Raw genomic sequence first — 27,515 nt, 5'->3', positions numbered from 1 at the left:
TTGTCATTTCCTTCCATCACAGAAAGAACAGAGAAGCTGTCAGGGATCTTGAGAGGGATATTTATTAGAGAACCAAACACATGCCTGCATGGTGAGCAGGGATCTAACATCAGAGCCAGACTCAGGATAGAGCACAGTATAACCACCTGGGACTGAATTAAAGCAACACGAACAAGGTAAGAGAATGAAGTGCACTGGTGACAGAGAAGTCATGAACACCAAAGAGCCAATCAAGAATAATAGAGGAGCACTGCAAAGATACATATGTTCATTTTAGCTGTCCTGGTTCTCCTCTAATATCTCCTAGTCAAAAACATTATCCCTGGGATTCTGGATGGTTGGCCATGCAGCTGTAACCAAGTCCTGACAAGTGACATGTGCCAAGTGAAACTAGAGCTGACGGGTTTAAACCAAGCCAAGTGGTTTCTCAAATCTATGGTATCCTTTGCTCCAAGATGTCAAGGGTATTAATGTTAAAACACTCTAGAAGATACTAAGGAAGTTAGTTTATATCTAGTAAAGTTTTACATTTGTGAATATTCTTTCTTGAAACCACTGAGAAATGAAACATTTTATATATGAGTAAAAACCCCTGACATACTAAAAGCAAAAAATTTTTCGGACTCAGACAGACCTTAAACTGAAGGGTAAGGAAGGACCCTAAACATCAACCCTAAGAATGAAGGCTGGGAGAATATTACAAGGAAGCGTCAGATATGAAGCTCCTGTTCATATAGTCTCTCCTAGACTACTTTTTGGCAATAGGATACTGGATTAGAGGAAATAATATAGCCTTTCTGATGTTACGTCACATTCTAACATTAGGACAGTCTGAAATATAGACAAGTGCACAACACTCACTAGACCTAGGCCTGGTATACCACCAAAGTCCCAGATTCTGGTACAACCTTCCAGTGATATTCACAGTCACTTCTCTTTTAATTAGGGTAAAAATCAGACTCCACAGAAACCAGTTCTGGAATTGGCGACAGCATAAACTCATCAGCACAATTGTGCCCAAGTTCATACACCTCAATAAGAGGTGTTTTCTCCTCTCCGATTGGCTATACTATATTTAGTCCTAAGTTAGCATCTCAACTCAATTCTGTATTGCATCACAAGTAGTTCTTCAGCACTGTCAGCAACAGGGAAGGTTTCTCCACATGGTGAAACACCATGCCTTTCTCAATGACTAATAGAACAGATGGAGATTTTTCAGGGAGAAACCAGTGAGGTTAGTAAGAGGAAAAAAAAAAAAAAAAACAGATTTTGCATTTATGAATATTATTTCTTGAAACCATTGTGGAATCAATCTAAACCAAAGTCCCTTTAAAAAAATTCTGCAAAAGCAACAGTCCTGAGAGATCCTGGGTTGAGCTCCTCAATGTGCATATCATAAAAAGAAAAGGGTAGTAGAGACAATAAGACCATTTTTGATCTCAAGCCCTAGCAGTGATGTATACGAAATGGAAAGATTAAACTATCCCTACAATAAGATGAGAAACTATTTATCCAACCCCACAAAATGCTAATAATTTTGTGTGTTCTTATTGCTAGAATGAAAATTCATGAAGTTTTGATATTTCTTTAGTTCGGGGGTGGTTCCCCCCCACACACACACCTTTTTTTTTTCTTTCTTTAATCCTTTTAAAATTTATTTAGGGCAGAGAGAAATAATACACTTTTCTTCTACAGGCTAGTGTGGTAGAGCACTACCCTGAGTTTTCAATACACTCCAAGACACAGACCTCCCGTGTCACTCTCTTAAATCCCTACTCAGTTCCTTGGACAGAAAGGTTATTTTTTCTACTTCTGACACAGAATTCTTCCCGGGAGCTGAAAATCCTTTCCTAAACAAGTTTATCAAAACAAGTTCAATCTCACATGAAGTTTTAGTTTTAAAATAACTGTAGTTTTCTTGTATCAATACAATAGTCTGTCCACCTCCATCAAACCTGCAAACAAAGCCCTAGTCTGCCCACCAAAGCTTTGTAGATGGAAGGATGAGAAAAACTCCCCTTTCATCCATTACAGCTCCTGACGCTACCACTAAAGACATATGAAGTAAACACCCCTTTGATCCATTTTTTGAGACATAGTTAAAAAACAAACAAAAAACAAAGTACTACCTGCTCTCCTTGAATCCAAATGTGCATGATATGCTTTTGAAATCAAAAGTAACAAGGCATCCCCTATAAATTACTACAGCAGATATCACCACACGAGTGGAAATCCATTATCTGGTACTAAAACTACAAGTTCTGAACAAACAGACCTGGAATACTCATTTGAGCAAATTTTAAATGCAAATATTCTCCCAGTCTTAGCAGCACTGACTTTTCATAACTATCATTTGGGCAGCAGACAGCCATGAGATTCTTCATTATAAACAAGGACCTGAAGCTGTTGAGTTCTAAAAATAAACCAGTTGGTTGATTTGATTCTGAATAAGACAGAAAAGGGGAAATCAAAAGACAGCAGGTTCATGAAGTGTTATCTAGCTGAAACAAAACAATCAAGACTTCAGCCTCTTCATCCTTGAGTATGAAAGAACAGAAACAAGAGAGATGGGTAAGCTACAAACCTTCCAGCATATTTTTAAAATATCCAATTAAATTCAATAAAAGCATCATATCAGGATGCTCCTATTTAAGTTAGATGGTAATTATTAGCTCAAATTATCTTCATACCTCCAAAGAGAGCTTTCTGTGATGCTTCCCAGGTTGTAGTCATACAGCTTTGTCAGAATTAGAATCACCTGAAGGCAAAAGAAGAAATCATGGTTAGTCTCAAACAATTACAATCTTATAGAACTGAAATGACCCCAGGGAGGACTTAGGATTCCTTTAATGGGTGCTTAACATAATTGAATGAATTCTTAAAAGTATTTGCCTAAACTGACATGGGAAGTATTTGCAGACATCTCTCTTGAGCTAGTCAGACCTTTTCCTGCACAACTGCTCTCCATTTGCCAACAGGTTCTTCCCTTAACTCTAGGAGGAAGAATGCATGGGAAGAAGCTAACATGCTAGACGTACTGTTTTAGGATACCAGATAAGATCTGCTTTGTGGTAGGTTACTTTCTACTCTGTTTCACAGGCACTGAAATTGCTGATCTTTTTCACAGCTGCAGTGCATAGATAACCCACTAGCCTGTGTTCAGCCAAATTTTCCATTTGTGGCAGATGATTAAAGAAGAAACAAAAACTGGCAAATGATCACCCACTGTGGCCTGGGAGACTTAGACTGGATATCAGCAAAGAATATCCATGAAGAAAATTTTTCAACACTGGGACAGGCTACCCAGAACACCTGCAGAGCCCTCCAATGTAGGAGGTTCTCAAGACCTGACTAGATAAAATCAGGGTTGACCTTATCTATAGCTGGTGATAACTCTGTTTTGAGCAAGAGGTTGAACTAGGGACCTCCAAATGTCTCCAGTAACCAACATTTCTATGACTTCAGTGAGAAGTTTTAGACTTAGCCAGAATGGAAATGTTTCCACATTTAGTTTTATTGGCTCTTTTGATAAACAGCTCTTCCCTCCTGTCAAAACAGACACTTCTAGAATAAAATTATCTTGCCATGGGAGGAAGGAAAATTTATCAAAAAGAATTTCCAGCAAAATATTTCAGCCTGCTCTTTTGTTAATGCTCAAAAATAATAATAATAACAACTGACTTTCAAGATTATAAGCTCCTTTAACAAGACCTACATTTGGGACAAACTATGAGACCATTATTATTGCTACTAATTTATTTTGTATTTCTCCTTACCAGATCACCATACATCTCCTCCTCCTCCCTATCCCATTAAAACTACAGTAAATTGAAGAGGCACAACACTTCTCGTCTGACAAAAACCCTGATCTATATACCTCTACATTATTGTCTTTAGCCTCTGTTCCTAAGAAATGAGGTTTACAGATACGCACCCCTCTATTCCCTTGATAACTTTCACTTTTTCATCAGCGAGTTTCTAACAAATTTGACAGAAAAGCCAAGGACTGGAGGAAATTCAGTCCCTATAAGCTCTGTGGAAGCTAGCACTGGTATGGCAGAGGAATATCCAAGTCACTGCTTGCACTGAGAGAAAGGAACAGAACAGGCCATTACCATTTCCAAAGGCAAAAGCCATCCTGCCTCCTACACGCAAATAGCCCTGAACCAGCCACAGCAGCAACAGAATCTTTTCCGATATGCTCAGCATATAAGGACCAGAAAAAGTGTGGTAATGTGGGAGCTGAGAACATAAGTAGGCATATAGCTATCGAAAATGGAAAGCACAGGGAACAGGTTATATGCATTTAAGAGACAGATTTATTCATTTCTACAGCACAACTTAAATTAAATTCTTCGTAGCACAAACAGGGTCTGTCCAAAACATTTGTGATCTGAATGAGCACAAATCACATGCAGCTGATGGGAAAAACAGGAGAAGCACTTGAAAAAACAGCAGTCGACCAGAACCAACCATCTTCTATAACATCCTCTGGAAGAAAAGAAGCCTCTCTTCCTACATGTTCACTCCCATTTTAATCTCCTGCCTCCCATCTTCCTTTACATCCACTTACTGCTTTACATCCAAAATAAGAGCCTCATCCTGCTGTCCACTAAAGACTGGCTGGAAACTCTAGCTGTTAAAGTGTAAACCCCACCAGGCAGAAGACAAGGGCAGGGACCCCAGTTTTTTTTTAGCTTGGTGACATCGCCTAAATGTTTCCAGCAATAAATGGAGACCGTGGAAGAGCATCCCCATGGAGGTACCTGATGCCCAAGGCTTCCCCACACCAAAGCTAGGAGTGGTAGTCCCCGCCGCACTGTGGGGAAACCTCATAGCCCTCAGGAGCCACCAGCCTGCTCTGCCCCCTACCAAGGCACAGATGAGGCCTACCCAGGCCGGCACAGAGGGCAGCCCTACAGCTCCCAGAGCTGAGTCCACAGGCCTGCCCCAGGGCTCCTTGTAACTCCAGGCACAGCTCAGTCCTGAAATCTTGTGTGACTCCTGGTCTGTTTCCAGGCCTGATTTCCTCAGTCTCCCTCACGTGGCTCCCCACCAGCCCTGCCCCACTACCTCAAGCTGCCCCCAGGCCCCTCCAGGTGCCCTGACCACCAACCCTAGATCCCAGCATGACACCCCAGTGACAGCCACCCTGCAGCAAACTGGGAAATGATCCATGGTCATGTCCCCCTGAAACAGCCTCATGGTAACTCCTGCCCTAGCCAGGGACCCCAAGGACAACTGCTACGACAGAGAGCAGTTCATATCAATTGTTATCACACACACACCGCTCCCTGATGCCTGCTGACCCCCAAGGGCACCCTGACACAGATACCCCGCCGTCTCCCAAAAACACACTGAGCTCAGTGCCATCTACCCCCCCCTCCAACCAGCAGGGTACCTCTTTGAAGAGGTGGCCAATGTGCACATTGTTAGCCCCCAGATAGCAGAGCAGCAGTGGGCGCATATGCTTTGCAAACCAATTAAGGCTTTATAAAGTGCTAAAATTTCAATCTCCTCTTTCCTAGGAATGTTAATTGGTGACAGACAGGCAGCTGTGTGTCTGGGTCCAGATATGTCACTGCTATCCCTCACCCCTTTGAACATGTCTTTAAATCCCCTACTTAGCAAGTGAATGAAACTTAAGGGGGTAAAAGGGAAACAGAAGAGGAAGGAGGTATGAGCATGTGAGAGTATGTAAAGCCTTCCTAAATTACTGCTTTTCTGATGAAAGATAGCAGTAAAATCAGTGACAAGGCTCAGCACCAGCCTGTGTAGAGACCTTCCATATGATGTGGGAGCTGCACGTATTTTCAGCTTCCAGCCTCTCTTGATCTGCAAAGCAGCTGGACAGTTGCAGAAAAGCTGCTTATATCTTTTTCCAAGCCTTGTTATCTTTTCTTGGCACCCTCCTCCTCTGCTTGCCAGAGGAACTAGAGACATAAATGACTAATAAATATTCCCCTAACAAATATTTTGACATCTGGTAGTTTTAGAGGTAGACCAGAAAATAGCAGGCATAGAAACTAGGAAGAGTAAATAAGAAACGTAGTAGGATTTTCCCACATTCATTGCCTTGAGCTGACATGGGGAAAGTCATAGAAAGATCTCATGAAACCCACTTCCCCCAGCTGTAAAACCTAGGAATTAAAGTCAGACCTAATTTTGTGGATTACTAAAATTAGCAATGTGCAACTGCTAGAATTAAACAATTATTTTTTCACGAGCTACTCCTATTTTGACTTCTCTCTCCCCATCCCAACTTTGAGGAGAGACCATAAATCCAGGGAAGGGGTGGCACCACTGTCCCTGGGGTTGTTCAAGGAAAGGTTGGACGTAGCACTTAGGGACAAGGTTTATTGGTTGATAGTTGGACCAAATGATCTTGAAGGTCTCTTCCAACCTTAACGATTCTATGATTCCACATTTCTACAAAAGAAAACTCCATTGAGAACTTTAATTTCCTCATTTAAAAAAGAAATCGTAATTGACACCCCACAAAGAATGACCTGACAAAAGTAAACAAAACTGCCAATGAGATATTTTTTTTTTCCACCTCCAGAGAGCTGAAACGTCTTGGTTTTGAACTTTGAACTACTGTGGAGAAAGTTGTATTTTTTTTTATTGGTATATCTATCAATTCTTCTACAATCAGAGGTATTCCAGGACCCATTAAGATATGCATGTTTGTTGCAGCCTAGACCTCTAAAATCTAAAGTAACATTGTTATGTCCAGGCTTCTGAGTAAAATTATGATAAAATCTCTAACATTTAACATTTCAATGATATTATTTGTATTTGACAACACATTGTAGCGTGTACATGAACCGGTTTGTTGGCTAATAGCTTAGATATCTGCACATGGCGTAGATACTTATTGCTAGAACATATAAAGGCTTCCCTATAGGAAAACTTCCCATTTTCCTGGGCTTGTATCAGCTCCTGACCCATCTTTAAGGCAATCCTTATTTTCAGCAGTCTCCTTGTGTCATTTACTCTGGTTCAAACACTAGTAATAGATCTGCTCAAAGATATGCGTACAAAACAAACAAGTCATTGGGCAGAAAATTAGTTATTTTCGCCTTGAGTTCAGTATTCTCTTTTCCCCTTCATAATGTTATTTGAATAACCTAATTCAAGGCCATGATTTTGGTTATGTTTACTCTTTCAGAAAATGTATTTCTCCTTTGCTGTTCTCATTTCTTTGTTATTTAGTCTGCAAAGGTTACCTCATGTTTAAGATCATTTCTTTCTTTCCTTTCTTCGCCCCCCTCCCCCTCCTCTGTAGCTGTCACTATGTAGTGCTGAGAAACCTAATGAACAGAGACATGCATATTATGTTGTTCTAAATGTCAGAATACAGCTGTGAAGGAACACAGTAATGAAATGAAAAATACTCTCGCCTTTTTTTATTTTCTCCTTTTTTTCTTCCCCCGGGACTGTATTTTTCCCCCTTCTTTACCGCGTACCAATCAATACAACCCAACAAGGGCAAGAAGAAAACAACAAGAAAATTAGAGACAAAAAAAGTTGAAAATCCAGTCATGCCAGTTTTCATCTGAATACAGATGGCTCTTCCTATTCCAGAGAAATGCAAGACCTCTGTTCTGCAGTAGGAACAGCATTTGAAGTAGGTTTTTCTGCCATAACAGGTATGGAAGTGGAGAGAAAAGTCTTCATCATTTTGTGCTAATAGTCAAGAGCAGAATATCTTGGCTCTATTGCACGCCCAGTGAGCACACTAACCATGGTATAGCCCTAAAAGTGCTTGCTTGTTTGAATTACTTATACGAAGTGGAAAAGCCCCAGAAGAAAAAAGGACAGAAGGATTGGTGAGTTAGCACACTCACCTGGGAAACAACAGACTGACAGAAGAGGTATTTAAACCTGTTTCACCCATCTCCCAGAGGAAACCAGTTCCCAGTAGCTACTCTAGGAAAGACAGGTTGTTCATACTTTGCAAACCATGATGTTTTACTTTAAGTGAAAAGAGCATTTTCAGTTTAAGAACTCCTGACCCGTGATTGCCTTTTAAGACTTGGGTTGTAGAGACCTACCTATAGGTTTAAGTTGAAAATCAGTGGCTGGACCAAAAATACTGCTCTTTGAAGTGTCCAGTTCAGGCCCATGAAAAGATCTCTGCAACTTTGGGAGAAGCCATAGGGTAAACATAGCTTCATTTTTCCCAAACTTATCTTAGCTTATATTCAACTGGTCCACACCATCTCACCGCACCCTTCCTTTTACTACCAACCCACTTTTAGTACTAGGTTAAATCTTTGTCTTGACCTTGTTTTCATCTTCTACACCAATGCATCTAGAAAGGCTAGATGGTACTGCACAGGGTACTGACCAAAGTTCATCCTTTACTTCAGTGCTAGTTCCAAATGTAATGCAAGGATTACCTTTAACCTGACTTTACTCCCTAGGCAAAAAATGCTTAGTCTCATTAAAAATAGTGCTGAACTAGCTGGACAGCATGGTGCCGAGAGAAAGTCTGCACACAGGTGATCAGGTTCATAGCACAACAGGAAGGAAGCAACAGATGCTGTCTGTGGCCGTGTAACTAAGTCACGGATCTATGTTTTGCACTATTCACTATTGCAAATTTAGTCCTAGGAACACTGTGTGAACATGATGTTAAAACATGGCTGTACTTATTTAAGCTAGACTAAACATGGATGCAGACCAGAAAAATCACTGTGCTTAATGTCTAATCATCATTATTAAAGACCCACCGTGCAAAATGATCTGTCTGGTATTCCAACTCACTCTCTTTTACACCAATGGTGCTCTCATCTTGGAGACATTTTTTCAGCTGTATTCTCATCACCACCCCCAGGTCTTCTCTGCAAATGCTTTCCACTTGACACAGCACAACAGGGTACTAAATTCAAACAAACAACTTTTACAGCCCCACAGTGATAGAGATTTTTCAAACAGAAGAATGCAATCAAATTTTTAAAGTTGTTCACTATAACTTCCTGGGGTCTGATTTTTACAATGCTACCTCTAGATTGACCTGAAACTCTGCCAGAAGGATTGGTCCTATAGGATTTAAGTGCTGGTTTCAAAAATCATGACAGGCAAAAACAGCACCTCTCCTTTAATGTTTCAGACATCTATGCTCTGTATGTATGTTTGCATCTGTTTCAGTTGAGAGGGTAGCTGTCCCAGGTTAAGTCACAGAACTGAAAAACGTTTAGTCCAACAATTGCCCATTTTTCTGACTGGTACACCATCAGCTCTCAGCATTATTTGTGTACATACTGTTCCTTTCTCGAGTCTTTGTTGGAGTCATTTGAAAACAATACGTTTGACAAGTGATTTTTTAATGTGACTGCTAAACACCTACAACAGATTCCTGAATCAGTTTGAGAAGCTCTGATTTCTGCTATAGCCCACTTCTTCTGCAATTTGTAAATGAAGTGATCAGATATATTTTTGATCATCAGCTTTCAGGCTGCTGTTCTATTCTGTCTTCTTGACCAGCACCACAGCTGAGTGGTTGTGTTGTTTTTTCTTGTGTGTGTGTGTGTGTTTTGTTTTGTTTTCTTCTTCCTCTTCAAGAAACAGCCTTAGGATTATCAATTTCCAGTATGGAATAACTGCAGATGGTCTTCATGAACATTAATTCTGTGCTAGGACTAATAACCTGATAGACTATGTTTTGCCCATAATGTATACCAGAGATATTTTGCCCTCCTTAGCTCTGCCTTCTGCTTCTAGTTTCAATCATACACAAGCTACACGCTCTACCCCATGGCTTGATCTTTGCTGTTTTCTCGTATTGTAACACCTCCCAGTCTCATCAGTCTTAACCTTCTCTGGTGCTCTTCACCCATGCAAGGAGCACGTAACATGTCCAGAGTTTCTGGGACACAAAATAGTGCTGGTGCACAGTTTGCTTGCTCTATTTGTCTGGACTGTAAATGTTAAATGTTTTGGTAGAGGAACTATCCCACACAGCACAAGCAGGCCTCAATATTTTTTAATGAGATACTGTAATACATATAACTGTGAAAATGACAGTGCTGTAGCTACCCTTAACAAGACTCTCCTGATGAGGTAACACAATGACTTTTAATGGGGAAAATTAAAAAACTGCCTTGATTGTGGCTGGATAAGTATACCTCAATGTGCAGTGATCCATGAAACCCTTATTAAATTCTAGAGATCCTTTCCATCACCTACTTAGCAGGAACATAAGTCAATAAGAAAGAAGCACTAAATTAAGTTTTCACAAGCTTGTTGGTCTGCCATAATTGAGCAGAAAGTTAAAGGACTTGAAGCTTTCTTCTGCGCTATCTGTTAATAACCCATTTTTTCTGGCTAGGCTGCAGTGTACGAAGGTATGCAGCATTTAATGCAAGACTGCAAATAATTGAACACCTATCTTTTTCCTTCTTCCTCTCTACCTCCCTAGTACAACATAGAACTTTACAGCTGGGAAAAAGAAGGAAGCCACCAAAACACAAGAATATTCTCAATGAGCTGTTTGGTGTGGCAGCTGCGTAAGAAAATTTGTCAAAGAAATTCACAAGCAAGTCTGAATAATTCATGAATAAGAATTTTACAGGCTGCTCATGAATAAAGAGAAATTCTAGAGAACTCATTATTTGGGGCAAATTATCAGTACAAATCTTGTTCTTCATATTATCATTATTAAGCAATTTTATTTTTTAACCTGTTAGCAAGTATCAGGGACTGTAAAAACTAGGCCAGTTCCAAGAACTATGGAGATGTGAATACTTGGTGATTTGCTTTTCACATGGACTGCAGATCTGCAGACAAAGGAAGATAGGAAAAGCATGATGACAGAAAAGGACAACCACGTGATTATGCACCTAGACTACTGACTCCTGGTTTCACCACATTCTTTGTTATAAAGAATCTGTAAAGAAAAAAAAATTATAAGGGACAAAAAACCACTCTGATGTTGCCCACAACCATATCTGTCACAGGAGGTGATAGCAGAAGTTTAGAGAGAAAACATTAAAATTGGCCTTGCAGAGGATGATGCTTCCCCTTATTAACTTTCAGCAATCAGCAGATTACACTCTTCCTAATTCAAAAGCCATGGTGGCTATTGTGCATAATAATAAAAGGATCAGATAAAGCCAGCAAGGATGATCAAAGATGTGGAATGGCTTTATTTATTTATTTATTTTTTAAGTGAGAATTTTCTCAAACTGAATCTGAGAACGAGACAATGAAGGAGACATGAAAGACAGCTGTAAAGTCATGAATGTCCTGAACTGTTTTTTTTTTTTTTTTTTTTTCAGTTCACAAGACCTAGGACAGCAAAAAGAACTAGTGGGTTCAGAAGACTAAATGTAAACAAGTTCACATTTTATGTTGTTGAGTCTTCACGTTTTATGTTGTGGATACTTCCTACTAGATCAGGTTGCCCAGGGCCCCATCCAACCTGGCCTTGAATACCTCCAGCTGCTCCATCCACAGCTTCTCTGGGCAGCCTGTTCCACTGCCTCACCACCCTCCAAGTAAAGAATTTCCTCCTACCATCTAATCTAAATCTCCCCTCTTTTAGTTTAAAACCATTCCCCCTTGTATCACGTTGTTATTCATATTTTCCTTTATAACTCAATCAGTAGAGCAAGATATATGGCAGTTTCTATCATACTCATCTTACAGGGGTCTCTGTCATGCTGACAGCTTTTAGAGGAGACTATGATACGTGTTATAATAAAGAGAAGTAAAATGAGATATCTCTTCCACAAATCTTTTAAAGACAGTCATGGTCTTCATGGTTGTCATTTGGATGAAATTATAATGGTCTAAAAGTAATTTTAAAAAATAAAAATATTTTCAAAAACAATTTAAAAGAATAAAAATAATTTTAAATTTAAAAAAAATTAAATATTAAAAATATGCTGAATAACTGATGCTGGTAAAGGAGATTTAATTCCCCACTTTGAGTCTTTGCCCCAACATTGAAATCCATTTTGACAAATTCCCCTTTCACTCAATAAGATCCTTTTTCTTGAAAATATATCTGATCATCTCCACATGTGATTAATAAACTAAAAAAGACAAATGCATTAATGAAAAGGAGCTAAAAATTGAGGGAATAAACTGCTGTAGGAGCAAAAGCAGAGATATTCAGGTTCCCAGTAAATGTAGTAATAGATTTTCTTCCAGTGTCAGAAGGAGACAAAGAAGAGGGAAAGGACAAAAACAAGGGAATGAAGCTGCCTGTCATCTTGAAATGTTTTAATACAAAGGAAAATAGTTAAGAAAGACACAAGGTTTCATTTCAGAAAACAAAAGTCTGTACGAAGAGAATCGATTACACACTAATTGCATTGATGTTTAAAAACCTTTAGCAGGAGCGCTCTGTGCATGTTTCAAGAGAGAAATGCAGTCTTCTGTTTATTCATTTTACTGAATACCCACATAGACCCTTAGGGAATTATTTCTGAATTAAGAACAAAGCAGTGTGAAACCCTAAACCACTTGGAAGGAAATTTCTTCTCTTACACCTTATTATATTCACTGTCAATCATCAGCTCTTGCTTAAATATGCAGTTCCTGCCAGTGATTTAGAGTGGACATCCAGCAATGGTGAAAGGGTCAATTAGATAAAAGCACTAAGCTATTCTGTGCCTGGCCTGCTCTTCAGCTTGCTATTGAAAGACTCAGAGCCATTCAGGACGCTCTGGGCTTTGCCAAGGGACAAAGATTTTAAGTGCTGAGAAGCCATTTCTGAAGAACACATTTGGAAAGCCTGCATCTACAAATGAAAGCTTACTTCTCAGGAGTTTCTTAAAGACTTGAACTTACGTGCAAACTAGTGCTTGAGCATAGCCACAGGCAGTTAAAAGAGAACAGCATATAGCACTCAGAAACAGAGGAAATGTGTGAGAAGAGCCTTTATGAAAACATACCACATACCACCATTGGGATCCTACTTTCCCAGCTTTATTTATGGTTGTGTCTTCCTGGTTAAGACAGAAGTTTCTGAAGGATTTTCTGAAGGATTCAGAAATACCTATAAACTCCAAACACACACAGTATTTCCCAAACCACTAATCCAAGCCTCCACTTGAACATAATTCACCCAACTCTGTCTGAAGAAAGAATGAAATGGAAAGCTATCAAAAAAGGTAACAAAGTAGAGAAAGGCTACTAAAGGTCTTTCCCTCGGAAAGAAACTGTGTCCTGGTAGAAGACTGGGGGTGAGGACATACAAGAAAAAAAAAGAGTAGGATTAATGTGGTATACACAATACCCAGATTGCTTGTTTAGGAGCTCCCTACATCATATAAAAGTGAAACATTAATATGCAATGAATAATTTATTTAATGCTACTGTTGTTTAAACAAATCACTTTCATGAAAGCAATGTGTATTCAAGCAATAAATCACTGTTTAGCACTCTGTCACAAGCAAAAGATACTACTTGACAGAATTATTGAATGATGTTGTATAGCCACAAGGCAACTACACAGAGATAAGGATGATGCTCTTGAATAGACTGCTTCCCTCTTACCCCAGGGAAGAAAGTGAATCTTTAAAGTAAAACTTTCATCCTGGGGCAACAGGGGTAGTGAAACTTATGACCGTAAGTGCATTTCATCTTTAGGTCCCAAAAGTGCCCTGAAAACATTAATTGATCACTCCTAACAACAGTTCTGTTATGTAAGTTGGTTTTATTATACATATCAAGCATGCAGTGCTTAAGAGTTATGGAAGGCAGGAAGGGAATACTTAGTTTGATGAACTTCTGGCTCTTCATTCTTGATATCATTCTACCCTGTCCTCTACTGCACAGGGAGATGGACTTAATAACGTTCTGATCTGCTCTAACTTTAAATCACAGCTTCCACCTTGCCTAGCTCCAACAGGGCAGGAGTCAAACCCAAGGTTTCTATTCCACACACACACACTCCCTGCCCCATAATCCTAGTTTCTCCATCAACACAGTTGGGAATGTATACTGCTTCTACTGACCTTCAGTCAGTGATGAATAGTATACTAATAGACAAATAATGTTTCCCAGAAACAGAAAACAAAGCTTCGTGCAAGAGACACTTTTTATTTGTTAGTCTTATCATACTGTGTTGGGGATACCCTGCAAACACTGTTCTAGCATTTCCTATGCATCTTATGCTAAAATGACAACAAAATGCATCACCCCTGTCCTGGTTTTGGTTTGCTCTAGGACAAATGTGGGAGGTCTTGTCTCCTTATGGCAACCCTTTGTTATAGGAGTTAAATTAGAATTTAATGTATCTCAGGCCTAGGATTCAGAAAACACCTTATGAGCTCTCTGGCTGCCAACATTCATTTGATCATGTGACTCCTCAACAGTGCTAAAAAGAAAAGATGTAAAATCAAGTCCTTGTGTTCTCAGCTTCTCCTAAATCTCCTAAATCAGCAGAAGTCTCAGGGCCAAATTCAGCACATTTTAGCTTGTGTTAATCACATGAGCAACAAAAATAATTTAGTGCACTCGTTTTGCCATAATAAAACTAAATCCATTCATTGCACCCACTGGTCATCACAATCAAACAAGTGTGAAAAGTGAGAATAACATATGATCTTACAGTATCTATGAACAATCATCATTTGCTTTAAAAAGGGACAAGACAGAATGTAAGGACAACTAAACTTAATCAGTTGGCTTTCTTCAGTTCATTAATGAAAATCTGATGACCCCAAAACTCCAGAGTATTGAGCCCAGTCTTAAAAAGAGACATTTCAGCCATTACCATGTCTTTTTGGGGGTGTGAGATTTCCCTGATTATACAAAGTTCTTCAGTTCCTTACATTCTTTCACCCACTCCAGCTGCAACAAAATATGCCAGCAGCAGCTGTACATAATAAGCTGGAAGGCATCTTGAGACCAATTGTAACGCAAAGGTCATTTTCCAAGCTGTTTATGGACAGTAATTTGTAAGGTTGTAATGTCACGTGTCATCAATAATTCATGGTGGGAAATTGCAACAGTTAATAGGTCATCAATTCTTCACTTTTATACCTTATCTCTTTCTCCCCAAAGAGCTGTTAAAACATGTTTCATTTTAGCATATTCCTTGAACCTCAGACTCAAAGGTTTCGTTTGTTTATGGAAAGAAACTTAAGATGGTAAGATGTAAGTAATCCCTTAACAGGCACCCAGGGATGATAACAGATATGAAGTGCACATTTTAGACTTGGGATATAAATTCCTGTTAAAGGTCTATTCTCACTAGGGTTCTGCTCTATATTCTATAGAACAGGTTGATGCTATCAGAATGAAAACTGTTGTATTTCAAAGAGAGGAGGATTTATTCAAAAACAACTTATTCAAGGAAGTGAGATGTATTCAAATAAAGACTCCTCATTTCCAGTTCTTTTAGAAAAAAAGAATAATTAAAACATGAATTATTGGCTTAATATTCTGATATGGACACATCCTGATTAGTGAAACTTCCTCCATACAAAATTGTCAGGTCACCCTCTTACAGCTGTTCTTAAAGCACAACCACACAAACAAAACTGAAGAGTAAAACAGGACAGGAAAAGAGAGAGTACCAGGTGGGACAGAAAGCCTGTCACTGATCCTCTAAGTCAGAAAAAAATCAGCTGTACAAGAGCTAACGAGTTATGACCAACATGAGCTACAGATTCACCACTGACTGAAGCGTGAAGACAGTTGTTTGTATTAAACCACTCCCTATATGAAAAGCATATCCAATATTTACCTCCACAGCATTCAGAGCACATTCAGCTCCATTCCTGTGACTTTCAGACAGAGCCTGACAGAAGCCAGTAATTCCATCTTTGACTAGGACATACTGTTATAACTCCTGTATAAGTAAAGACGTTTTAACACCAAATACCTTCAAGGAAAATATCAGACCTGAGATACTTTCAGCAGCACTGTGGTCAAAATGAGTCCCCTTAAGATTAAAAAAAATAATCAAGTTTTAAATTAAAAAAAAAAAAAAAAGAAACTTAAAGAATTAAAAAGCCCACGTTGCCCTCTATAATTCTCCCTCCCCTGTACATACTAGTCTCATATTTCTCTTGCTATATTTTTTAATCATGCTAGAGGGGATGATGGGGAGAGAGGAACAGGATCAGGAACAGCTAGAGGTTTTCCATCAAGGAATGAGGGACAGGAACTGCACTCATTACAGACCCTGAGCAAGGTAAGGAAGGATGAGGGGAATAAGGAGGAAGGGGATAAAACAGGATAATAGAAGGGTAAAAACAATCAAGACTTTGTAATTACTAGACATTCTGACCTGGGATCCTTCCTATCTGTCAGGATGAGGACTTCTCATTTTTTCTCATCTCATCTTTTCCCAACACACATTTTATTAGGAAGCCAACTCAAAAGGAATGGGAAGTCAACTCATCTAACAAACCAATACACAACAATTCAACTCTTATTAACCCATTAAGTTGTGCAACTTGATCCTGTCATCTCAAGGATAACAGACCTGAGCTGCCTTCTGCCAATATCCTCAAGGCTTTGGAAGAAAGCGTAGGAGAAGCATGGCAGTCCCAAGTGACTGATGACTTTTGTCTCCATTTCTCCTCCTCCTCAATTAACGTTAAGCGGGATGCAGTGGGAGATATTCTCACAGCCTCATGCATTCTCATACACACACACACAATTTCAAATTTGGGATGTGGGGATGTCTTTTTGGAGTGGAAAACCAAATCAGTTCCTGACTTCCTGCCAACAGAGGGCAAAACCAAGAAAACAGTCTGCTGGGTGGAATCCTCTTGCCAAAACTACAATATTCAAACCACTAACTTTTTTTTTTTAATGACAACTTATTAGTGCTGTCTTCCAGGTGGAACCATGATGATTAAAAAATATTGTGGAATCAGATGTCCTTTTGGACATTACAAGAAACAGCATTGGTTTAGTCATTTCCATTAGTGAGATTGTCTCTGTTCCTAAAAAAAAAAAAAAAAAAAAAACAGAATACATAAACTCCTTTTGTCTCTCTCTCCATCACTTTCTTCAACTCCTTTAGCTGTGCTTTGAACCAAACCATCCATCTCTTACACAAAGTAAAAACTAACACAAGTACAGGGAGGATTTCCTTATAGGATATTATCTTGATACTGGAATTAGCCTATACATCTCAATCTCCATGTTTTGCCATAGCCCTTATTAAGGTTGTTAAGAACAGAAAACGAATTATTAACTGCCGCTTTCAAAATTCTTATAAGTTTAAAAAGAATTACTCTTGGTGCTTATCAACAAAATTAACCACCCTGTCAGAACAGCATAGCATTGTCAAGTGGCCAGTTCCTCTCACCACACTGCAGAAAAGTGAATTGTTTTTATCAGCCGAACCAATACAACACTGAAAGCTGGAGGAAAAAGAACACGTTTTGAACTCTTCTGAGAATTTCAGAATTCTTTTGGTTGTCCTTCCACAGGATGTTAACAACACACGAGCTCCTACCTACAAATCCAGAAGTATTGATTTTCAAGCTCTTGGGATAAGATTCATCCCTTAGAAGTCTGATGAGGAATCCAAACACTTGAAGCTCTGGCAAGTTGCAGAGAACGTGGGAACACTAGAGAATCAACTTAGAGATTTAATTTCAAAAGCTCTCAGTAGCTTGAAAATTATTTCTTCACTTTCAGACACTCCTTTTGTACAAAAGGAACACTTTAATTCCAAGTGTAAACCTATGGTCAGGTAAGTATCTTTCTCCCACTTTTCTGATTTTCCAACTTTGCATTCCCAAATTTTAGTCTATTCACTATTTAGTTTATTCACTGAACTTCATTAAACCTCATCCTATAGCAAACAATCTGACCTTGACCTTAACTGAGATAGGATTTCAGAGAGGAATTTTGGCCCAAAGCTAGACATTGTTTCCACTCCTAACTACAAACCATTACCCACCCACCCTCTGCCCCCACCAACACCCACCCCCCAGATACAATGGATTCATTTATTATCACAGAGAATCCTCCTGAACCATTTCTAACAGAAACTTGCAGCCATGTCACCACTTCACTGTCCTATCTACTAAACTAATTTAACTTACAGTCAGCCATTTATCAAGACACAGGTATGGAATGAAACTTTATATTCCATTCGCTTTCACTTATGTTTTACATTTGACATGTGTGCCTCCAGGGAAGCACATACCATTTTTCCCACCATCTCTTCTGCTTGCTCAACACCTGTTCTCAGGGAGAATGATATTTCTGTATTTTTGCCTTTGAGCTACCTAACCAAGTGAATAAATAGGTCTTACAGAAGAAAAATATTCTCATCATGTCACCTACCACCTTTATCCTCAAGCTGCCTGTTCCATAAAGCCCAGTAGGGAAAGTAGGTTATTAGCCTTTACCCTTGCCCTGCTGTTAATCAAGTAGCTCAGTGTTGTAGCATAAGCACCACTAGCAGTATATATTCCCCAAAGAGATTAACGAGGTAGGAAATGGTATCTATACTATAGGTTTCCAGTGGAGCAGTGGTAATCTCCACTGGCTGGGGTTATCATTCAGGGAAGGCAAGACATGCCGAGAAATTTCTACAGTTGGGGTAATACACTCCAAAGGCCAGATCTTTACCCAGTGGAAAGCAACAGAACATCATGAATTATTGCCAACAATTTCCTTCATTTAAAGATTTGCCTCACTAAGAAAGAAACACAACAGGGAAAGCCCCAGTGAAAAGGATGATGTAACCCCGGGGGGGGGCTGCACTCTTCCAACCCACAAACTGCACTAAACACAGGAGACCCTAAAGAAACTCAGGAGGTGCAGCAGGCTCAGCTTTCCAAGGGATTTTATTTATTTAAATTCTTCACTGCAGAGGAATCTTGAAGAATACATTTGAAGGCTACCCACCCAACAGAAACAGAATAATCCTATTAATACTGAACTTGACAAAATGAAAATCTTCCCAAAAAAATAATGAAAGCTACATCCTATTTTGCAGATAACACTGATGCTATTCACAACATGCTCACAGAAAACATTTCTGATAGTGGGAGATGATGGGGGATGTAGGAAGCAATACTATATATACCTTCACTGTAAAAAGCTCCCTCAATTTTATCACAGATTTTGTAATATTTGTTGTGCCAAAAAGAATTGTCTGACACTAGAGCAGGGGCTTAAGTGCAATTTTCTGAAATAAAAAAAAGCTTGATTTCCCATTTGTGTTAAAAAAAGATAGAAAATATTACTTCAAAAAGCTCATAAAGCACAGACAAATAAATATCCTTTTATTTGGAAAAAGTTTTGTGAACCTAAAAGATTTCATTATGATTTTCTTTCCAATAGTGAAGATGCAATATTAAGTTATAGTTTTACCAAACAGCAGCCTCTCCTTTTCCTAAAGTAAGTTACAGCCAGTATGAAAAGGTTTCCACTCTACAGATTTACTTGTGACAACCCAAAATAAAATTCAGCTCTATGTAATATAAGCTTCCTACTATTTAAAGGGGATTACCACAGCATAAATGCATCTAAAGATTAAAGACTACTCGGTTGTAAATGTGATTGACATGTCATTAAACCAGTAATATCTTCCCATAAAAACCGTCTTATCCTTATTTTTCTAAAACAATTATTCTTCAATAGAAAAAAAAAAGTTTTAACATTTTAGCAGATGATTAAAACAATATCAGGCCAAAAGAGAAAGCGTCACATTTCCCAAAGAATATTCTCAGGTCCTTTGGCTTTAATTTCCCCCTGAGAGGAAACACATTATTTAGTGCTAGCTCAACATTAAAAATTTCTAATGCAGTTTGAAAAGGCACAGGAAATATCAGCACAAAATGAACCAGAACATTTTGCTTGAAAAGAAATAGAGGAAAAAGCAATAACTCTGGTTCACTGATACTGATCTCAATAGGAAAAGGCAGACACCCTGGAGTAAAACAGAGCCAAAGAGTTTTGTTGTTTGTTGTGTCTTTTTTTCCTTCTCTTCCAGTTTTCCCTTTTCCTTTCTACTTCTGTATGTAGGAAACAAGTGATTGCTCATGTCAAACTAGTAAAGTGACAAGAACTCTTTCTCTGACTGAGAGGAACAGAGAGAAAGGTATGAACTGAATGCAACACTTGCTATCAGCTGCATGGAGCACAGCTCGGCCTGGCCAGACACAGCAGCACTGGAAATGCTGGATAGTGCAAATGACAGCTCGATGTCACTGCACCTGGGAAGCCCTCGCATCTCCCACGGCACCTCAACTCACACATGCTGCCCCCTCCCAAAGGATGAGTTATTCCCTGCTAACACTGCACCACATTGATGTTTGTCTTCATAACAATTCAATACAAAGCACTAAAATACCAGCATCACTCATGGGTTATGAGTTACAAGAGATGAAGCTGCTTGAGAAGATGCTTTTCTTTCTTAGTCTCTACTTGTGTAAACAAGTGTGGGGGGGAGGGGACAGAGCAGCTCCTGGTTGAACAACACTGGTTGTTTAGGGGATAATCTCTCCCATACCCATCTGTCTTTTCCAGCCCCACTCTGTTCACTATCCTTGGACCTCTGAAGAAGTGTGCTGCCACAGAGTGATCAGTCCCACTGAGACCATCTGCACCAAAGGATCTAGTGGAAAAGGCCACTATGTAAATAAAGCACAACTGACTTTCATTGCAGCTTAGGTAAACGGGGAAATCATGGTCATGATTTCCACACCCAATTACCCAGCTTGCGCAGGCAATTACAGTAATTCCATGCACGAATTAGACATGGCACTGTATGAGCATGTTGTTTACACAGTGATCTGCATTTTCAATTATTATGTTTTTAATCTTACCCTAAAGCTTTTAGGGGCTGATACTGAAAGACAGGTAGACAGAAAGGGCCGTAGACCATTTTTTTCTGGAGATGCATGTTTAATACCTAAAGATACTACACTTACTGGGTAAAAAAAAAAAAATCACCTACTCCTCTTTTGATTTGAGGACTCAAGTCATGATTTCTGCCTTGAAGTATTTTGCTATCAATGCATCACTTTTTTCAGTGGGTCATAGCTTTATGGTGCTAGGTACATTGCATTAAAACATGAGCAAACTATTGCTTCCGATCTAAGCTGATTAATACAGTTCCTCCTTCCATATGTAAAAACAACAATCCACAGTAAAGATTTCAGAGTTGTGTTTTGTGTTTTTTTTCCCCCCAAGGGAGATAGAATAGCAAGATGGTATGAAACAAATATCTGTATCTCGTATCAAGTGACAACCTCATTATTTATAGGAAATAGAAGAAATATTCACTGTGCTTTGCCCTTCTAAAACTCTTTCCTATATGAAATGGTAGACAAGAAGAGGAGATACATGTATGGAAATGGAGAAGGGAAAAGAGGGAAAGCCTCCATATGAAAACAAAAAAAGATCATACAACAGGAGAAAAGCTTTAAAAATGTTACTACTCAGAATTGTTTGTTTTTTTTTTTTGGTTTTTTTTTTTTCAATGCAAATCAAACATACACACCTTCTGAATAACAGTAAAAATAATTTTGATGGAAAAAAATATCAGCAGAAGTATTTTTCTCAGCTTAGCTTCAGCTGTGACCCAGAGCCTGTTATATTTAAGTTTCTGCTTGCCAGCCTGCACTGACAAGTGACATGACCCTGCATGGACAGAGGTCCAAGGAAGCACTTAACAGCTATATTGATGGCACTGGTAGAACTCAGAAAAGGGACAGCAGCACTGCTTTCATCCCAGCAGCCCAGATCCCTGTCTTGTCAGCACAGACACAAGTATGGAGAGTGCTTTAGCAGTACAATATATAAATATATCTACATATGCAAAGGACTTTTTGCATAGACACAAATTCAGTTATATGAGCTTCCTATCAACATTTGCTAGATTGTTCCCTAGATTGAGGTCATCTGTTATGTAATTAAATACTTTCTACTTATTAAACAATGTCATTTCGTTTTTCTTTTTTTTTTTTCATCTTAAGTAAACAGTTTACAATTGCAGGTTCTTAAATTGCTTTTAATGCTGATGATTTGGCTAGAATACAATTAAGCAATCTAAACTCAATTCAAGAGTGCACCGATCAAGCTCAAACTTGTCTATTTTTACATTAAAAAGGTACGGTCTCATTCAATAGTCCCAAAGAAAATTTAATTATTTAACAGTTTTAAAAGTCTCCAAACAGCTGTTTTCATCACTTACCCATTTTCTTTCTTTGTTCCATTTTTTTCTTCCTCCCCCTCCAGATAAAACCCCAAACCAATAAAATGTGAAAACACACAACAAAATCCCCTGCTGCAAGGGGTTCACAATCGATTCTCCTGTGAGCTGTCTAATTCTTAGTATTTCAAACAATTTTTTATTCCAAAGTATCTTTAGGTATTCCCACGACTTTGATAACAGAGAACCTGACCCTCAGTAGAATTTTGGTCCCTGGTTCTCACTGGAGTTTTAGTGATTTACACAACTAAAAACATTTGCAACTAGAGAACTGAGTTTTTTCCACCTCACCCTAACGTGATGTTATTCTCTTTTGCTTTCTACTTACAAGGTAAGTCATCTGTTTTTATGCAGGGTACTAAAAAAAATACATAAATCATTCCAACTATAATGAGACTGTCTTTTTTTTTTTTTGCCCAAATTCAGCCTTTGGAAGTCTGTCACTTGCATTTACAAGTCACCTTGCATTGGCAGCTGTTATCTTCCTCTAAAGGAATGAGGTCCCAGAAATTCATTTCTCAGAGAAAAGAAAACAACAAAAAACCACTAACTAGTCAAACAATCAGTCTTTTCTCTCTCCCTTTTTTGAAAGTATATAGAGCCTTAGATATATGGAGACAAAAGGAGGCAGATGTCTAAAAGAGTAGAAAATGAATAAGAACTGGACATATCACATCTCCTAGGTGACTGAATCCTTCAGGCATCATGCAAAAGAAGGTGAGATGAAGAGCTTAAGTGTTAGCGTTCAAGGAAAACAGGGCAGCAACATCAAGCAGAAAATTAAACTGTATTTGTGGACTGTTTCTTTGTGTTTCATTTCACGATATTTTCACTGGCTATAACACTGACATTTATTAGCTCTAGGCCTGTAAAGCAGACAAGACTTATTCTAAAAATCAGATATCATCTAAAATAATTTTGCTCCCTGGTTTAGACTGAAATCACCTGAGTCTCTGTACAGCAGTGCCAGAGTCCCCTCTTCATCCAAAAACAAGTTTTAAAAATGCAACTGTCTGTAGGAAGCAGTCTTCAGACCTGCAGCATCTTTCACATGGCTGTTGAAGTAACGCAACACGAGAATGCTAGTCATCTCTCGTCTTATTTGAATACAACCTTGAAGTTTAAAATATTAAGTAATGGAAATAAAGTCAGCCATACAAAATAAATGGTCGGCATCATCAGCTTGCACTCCAAATCCACATTTTCTACCACCCTCTCAGGATGCTCATATGCATCTGCTGTCATTACCTGAGCCTCATCATTTGCACATCAAGATGGATAGTTGAATTATTTCCATTAGTCAGCAAAGCAGTGTTTCATAGGGGAGATTCTGCTGAATCCTTAGTTTGAGATGCACTAGTGGTTAAAAGCCTACAGTTCTCAGAGGGGGCTTTATACCTCACAGTCACAGAAAAAGACAGACACGTCTGCATCATCTTTATTGCCAAATGTATTTTCAAGTGCACATTAACAGTGCTTAGCCTGGCTTTTACTTCATGAATTGTAGTCTTAAATGCACCAAGCAGTAGAAAGTCTCCTCTTTGGTGCAGGCAAAATTTTACTCCTTGAAAGTCTTAGCCTCCTATTTTCAGGGCCCATCCTAGATGCAGATGACCACCAGAGCAATCTCAAACAGAATGAAAAAAATCACTGTTCACCAAAAGATAAAACAGCCAACCTTATTTTGTCTATTGGAATAAGTCTGTATTTATTCTTGCAGGGTTACAGGCTCTGTCAAGCTGTGTTGGAATTGAACCTCACTGTTTTTCCTTTGAGCAGCTGTAAAGGATCTGCAACTTCTCTCTTACAATGACTGCCATGCATGTTCCAAGGGTACCTTAAGGAGCCTGGGGCTCCTGAGCAGCCCCTGACTTCCCTGCCCATGCTTTTTAATGTAAAAGGTGTGTGGAAGTAGTACAGGTTTTGGGGTGCTGCATGACATGGAAAGAAGCAGGAAGGGACATCATAGCTAGAACCTGTTCTGTCTGCTGCTTTGAAGAGAGACATGAGCAGAGACATGGGCAGCTCCCACCTGCGAAGAGCTCTCAGGTTTCTTTTACACACCACAGTGCAAAGCAGCAAAAAAAAAAACCTGCCTGTAATTATCAAGTATAATGAGTAGCTCAGAAACTTCCCTGTTAACTGGAAATCTCAGAGTAGCTGTTTCAACCCCCTGCTTTACAGACAGATCCTCTGTTTGGGAAGCTACATTTCTACAGTTACATAGTTCTGTAGAACAGGTGCCTCTTAGAAACCAGTTTTTCATTTTCTGCCCATCTGTTTCTTTGCAAGCTCACACCTTAGCTACTGATGTTATTTCCTGCACCCTCCTTGTCAGAAAAGTAGCAGCACAGTTTGCAAGTACACATTAGATAAGTCCTGTAGTTTTTCATAAAATCAAAATGGATGATTTCATAAATTTCAATACGGTGCTATGTAAACAAGCTTAAAATCCTACACAATTTAAGAAATATTTCCTCCTGGACTTTTGCAGCTGATATACAGAGATTACTTGGAAAAAAGTTATATTAAATTCTATATGTTAGGTAACATACAATTCTCTGCTTTTATAATTTTTCTTCCACTTCTTGAAATGTATGCATGTTTATCATGGAATAAGATTGACATCTTTACTAATTCATTAAATTGCATTTAAATATGACAGTTTTGTAAACATTGTGATAAACTATAATTGAAGTAAATTGTTTATAAACTAGGAGCAAACCCTTCCGAGTTGTTTTGATCTAGAACAAGAATAAAATACCAGGCATCACTTTAAACAGAGAAAGCAGCCAAAACCCAGCGTGATGTTTTTCCACATCACAACCAAAGAGTTGTCACGCAACCAAACCCTGCTGTGCATTTATGAAACCAATTTTTTTTTTTTCCAGCCAGAAGAGAAAGACAAGCCCATAAAATTGTAAGAATCTAATACAAGCACATGGGATAACATATACACAGGTGGAAAGGCTAAACAGTTTGTGAATTTAAAAAAAAAATGGTCAAGCTGTTTTAAAAAAATTAGATTTTTCCTCTGATACATCATCAAGCTGGGTCACCAAAATACAACCAGTATTTACTAACACCACCTTTTAGTAAGCTCCAATAAGGACAGACCACTTTTCCAGGGACCAATAAGGTCCAGAAATTTTCATACACTACATCTCAGCACACTCTTCAGCCTCCTGTTTTCTGGCAACTCTGTCAGCATGCACACAGGTACTTATAAAAATCATTCACAAACTCACAGAAATGGCTTTTATCTCCAAGCAAAAACACATTACTTAAAAAAAAAGTTTTATTACTAGAGGTGGGAATTAACATCAAGAAGGAAGCATTAAATGATCACAAATATTCCCCAGTGAAAAAGGGGATTGTGCTGACCTGGCACAATACAACAATGTCAAAGCCAAGGTGACCATTCATATTCTCAAAGCCCACAGTATCTCCATAATCAGAAACCAGTGACATATGACAGTGACTGGCTAGAGGTGAGGGGATGAGGCAAGCACACAATACAGTATGGCATGAGCACATCCACAGGACTTGCAGCTTGGTGCCATACACCTATACTTTCCCTCCCAGTTGACTCAGATATTTCTAAGCTAGTTTTGCTTAGGAGACACATTCTAAAGGACTCTGAAATGAGCTCTCAGTATAAGCTGAGAAATTTTTCATCGGTAATGTTTTTTTGACCAAATATGATCAAAATGATATAATAATGACATCAAATGATTTCATTGATTCATTTTCAGTTGAACCATTGCTCCCTTTGTATTCAAAAAGAATACCAAAACATAGGAGAGACTCCATGTTAATGGCATATGTAATTTTTTAATAGAAATTGTTTCTTTGTCTTGAAAACTTCAGTTTTGCTAATCAGCAACAATTAAGAATACTTCGTGCTGAGTCTGGTGATGCATCTTGGACAGAAAATATTATTATCTGGTTATCAAGCATTTTGAGGGAAAGATATTTCAGCCTTTTAACGTCTTTAAACATTCTTCTCAGTCAACCCAGATAATGCCCTTTTCCCTTTCATTTGTCTAAAATATCAGTTATGTATACAGCACTTTAGGTAGGACTCAGTGTTTCTGAAAATAAAACGGGCAGCTTCCACAAGTTCCAGTGGGCCATGCCCTAGCAGCAACCTGAATCATTTCAAATAATTGTCTTCCTCTTGTAAGAAACACAAAGGCTTTTATGAAATTTAGTATACTTTGAAAAGAAATTAAGGCAATAAGAGTTTTTCCCTAATTTTTGATTTCAGAGCTGAACTTCAGGTACTCCAATTTGAAGAGACCAGACATAATATATGCAATGCAAAACATACAGAAGTATTCCAGGTTCCTTGAGAAGAAAGGGGTAATTGATATATCTGTCAATTACACATTAGCAACCATACTGGATGAAGTATAAAACACTACCCTGGGTACATTTAATGTACAAGATTTTTCCCTGACTTCTGTAACGCTTTATAGCAAACATTGAAGAGAACTTTGAGCAAAAACAAATAAGAGATTGACAGATTTCCTTAACCTTGACACTACAAGGTATAGTTTGAAGGTTCAAGATCTGTAAGGTCATATCATCAAGGAGAGAAAGAAGGAAAGAAGCAACTGGTATGTGAAAGCATTATATCACCACAGGATTACAATAAAGTTATGTGTGATGGAGCACAGCACTGCCAGAAGTAATTAGTACTCTGTATCTGCAAGATGTATATTACCAGCAAGAGATCTGTGATTACTTTTAGTTGGGCTAATGAAAGACCTCTGCTTATCCGTATTCCAATTCATTTCTATTCTCTCCTATCCAGTTTTATCAGCATTGGGATTAACATCAATAATAGGGCTGTGTGCATATTTACACATTGTAATTAAGTGCTGGGGGGAGACTGAAGGGAGCTCTTTAAGAACATTTATTAAAATGCAGGCACACCGCTAATCAGAGTCAAAATTCAGGGAGAAGTTATTAGAAAATAAAAATCCATTCCAGGATAAGAAAACAAGAGTTCTCTGGAGGCCTTCCATGGGTAGATGAATTAAGCAGGATTCACTGAGAGAAAAGGGACTCTACAGAAAATGCTAGAGTACCCATCTGAAAATCTATGTTACAGTTAAGTCTGGCTCAAAAGCTCAGCATTTCAAGGAGAGGAGTAGTAATTCACCTGGTAGATGCTACTCATCACATCAATGAAAGGTGAAGAACTTCGCCATTATGGCCTGAATTCAGCAAAGCACTTAAAAACATTCTTTACATTGGACATATCCTTGATGTCATCCCAATCTGGAAACTGCATAAATTGCTTAATTTTGAGGGTAATTTCCCTTGTGCTGACAAGAGCTAAGCCTCTACT

At 38.6% G+C, this 27,515-nt stretch overlaps 1 protein-coding gene across 1 annotated transcript in view; it reads right to left on the bottom strand.

Annotated features, from left to right (window-relative positions):
- SORCS1 (sortilin related VPS10 domain containing receptor 1) overlaps positions 1 to 27,515 on the bottom strand; it is a 289,292-nt gene that overhangs the window by 196,400 nt on the left and 65,377 nt on the right. Inside the window, exon 2 of the mRNA XM_035547734.1 lies at positions 2,691 to 2,758. Within this exon, the coding sequence (XP_035403627.1) occupies positions 2,691 to 2,758 (68 nt within the window). The remainder of the gene's footprint in view (positions 1 to 2,690; positions 2,759 to 27,515) is intronic.

The sequence above is a fragment of the Cygnus atratus genome, chromosome 7 (genome assembly GCF_013377495.2).
Source record: "Cygnus atratus isolate AKBS03 ecotype Queensland, Australia chromosome 7, CAtr_DNAZoo_HiC_assembly, whole genome shotgun sequence".
NCBI lineage: Eukaryota > Metazoa > Chordata > Aves > Anseriformes > Anatidae > Cygnus > Cygnus atratus.
The sequence above is the reverse complement of the archived record's forward strand: the minus strand, read 5'-3'. Positions and strand labels throughout refer to the sequence as shown.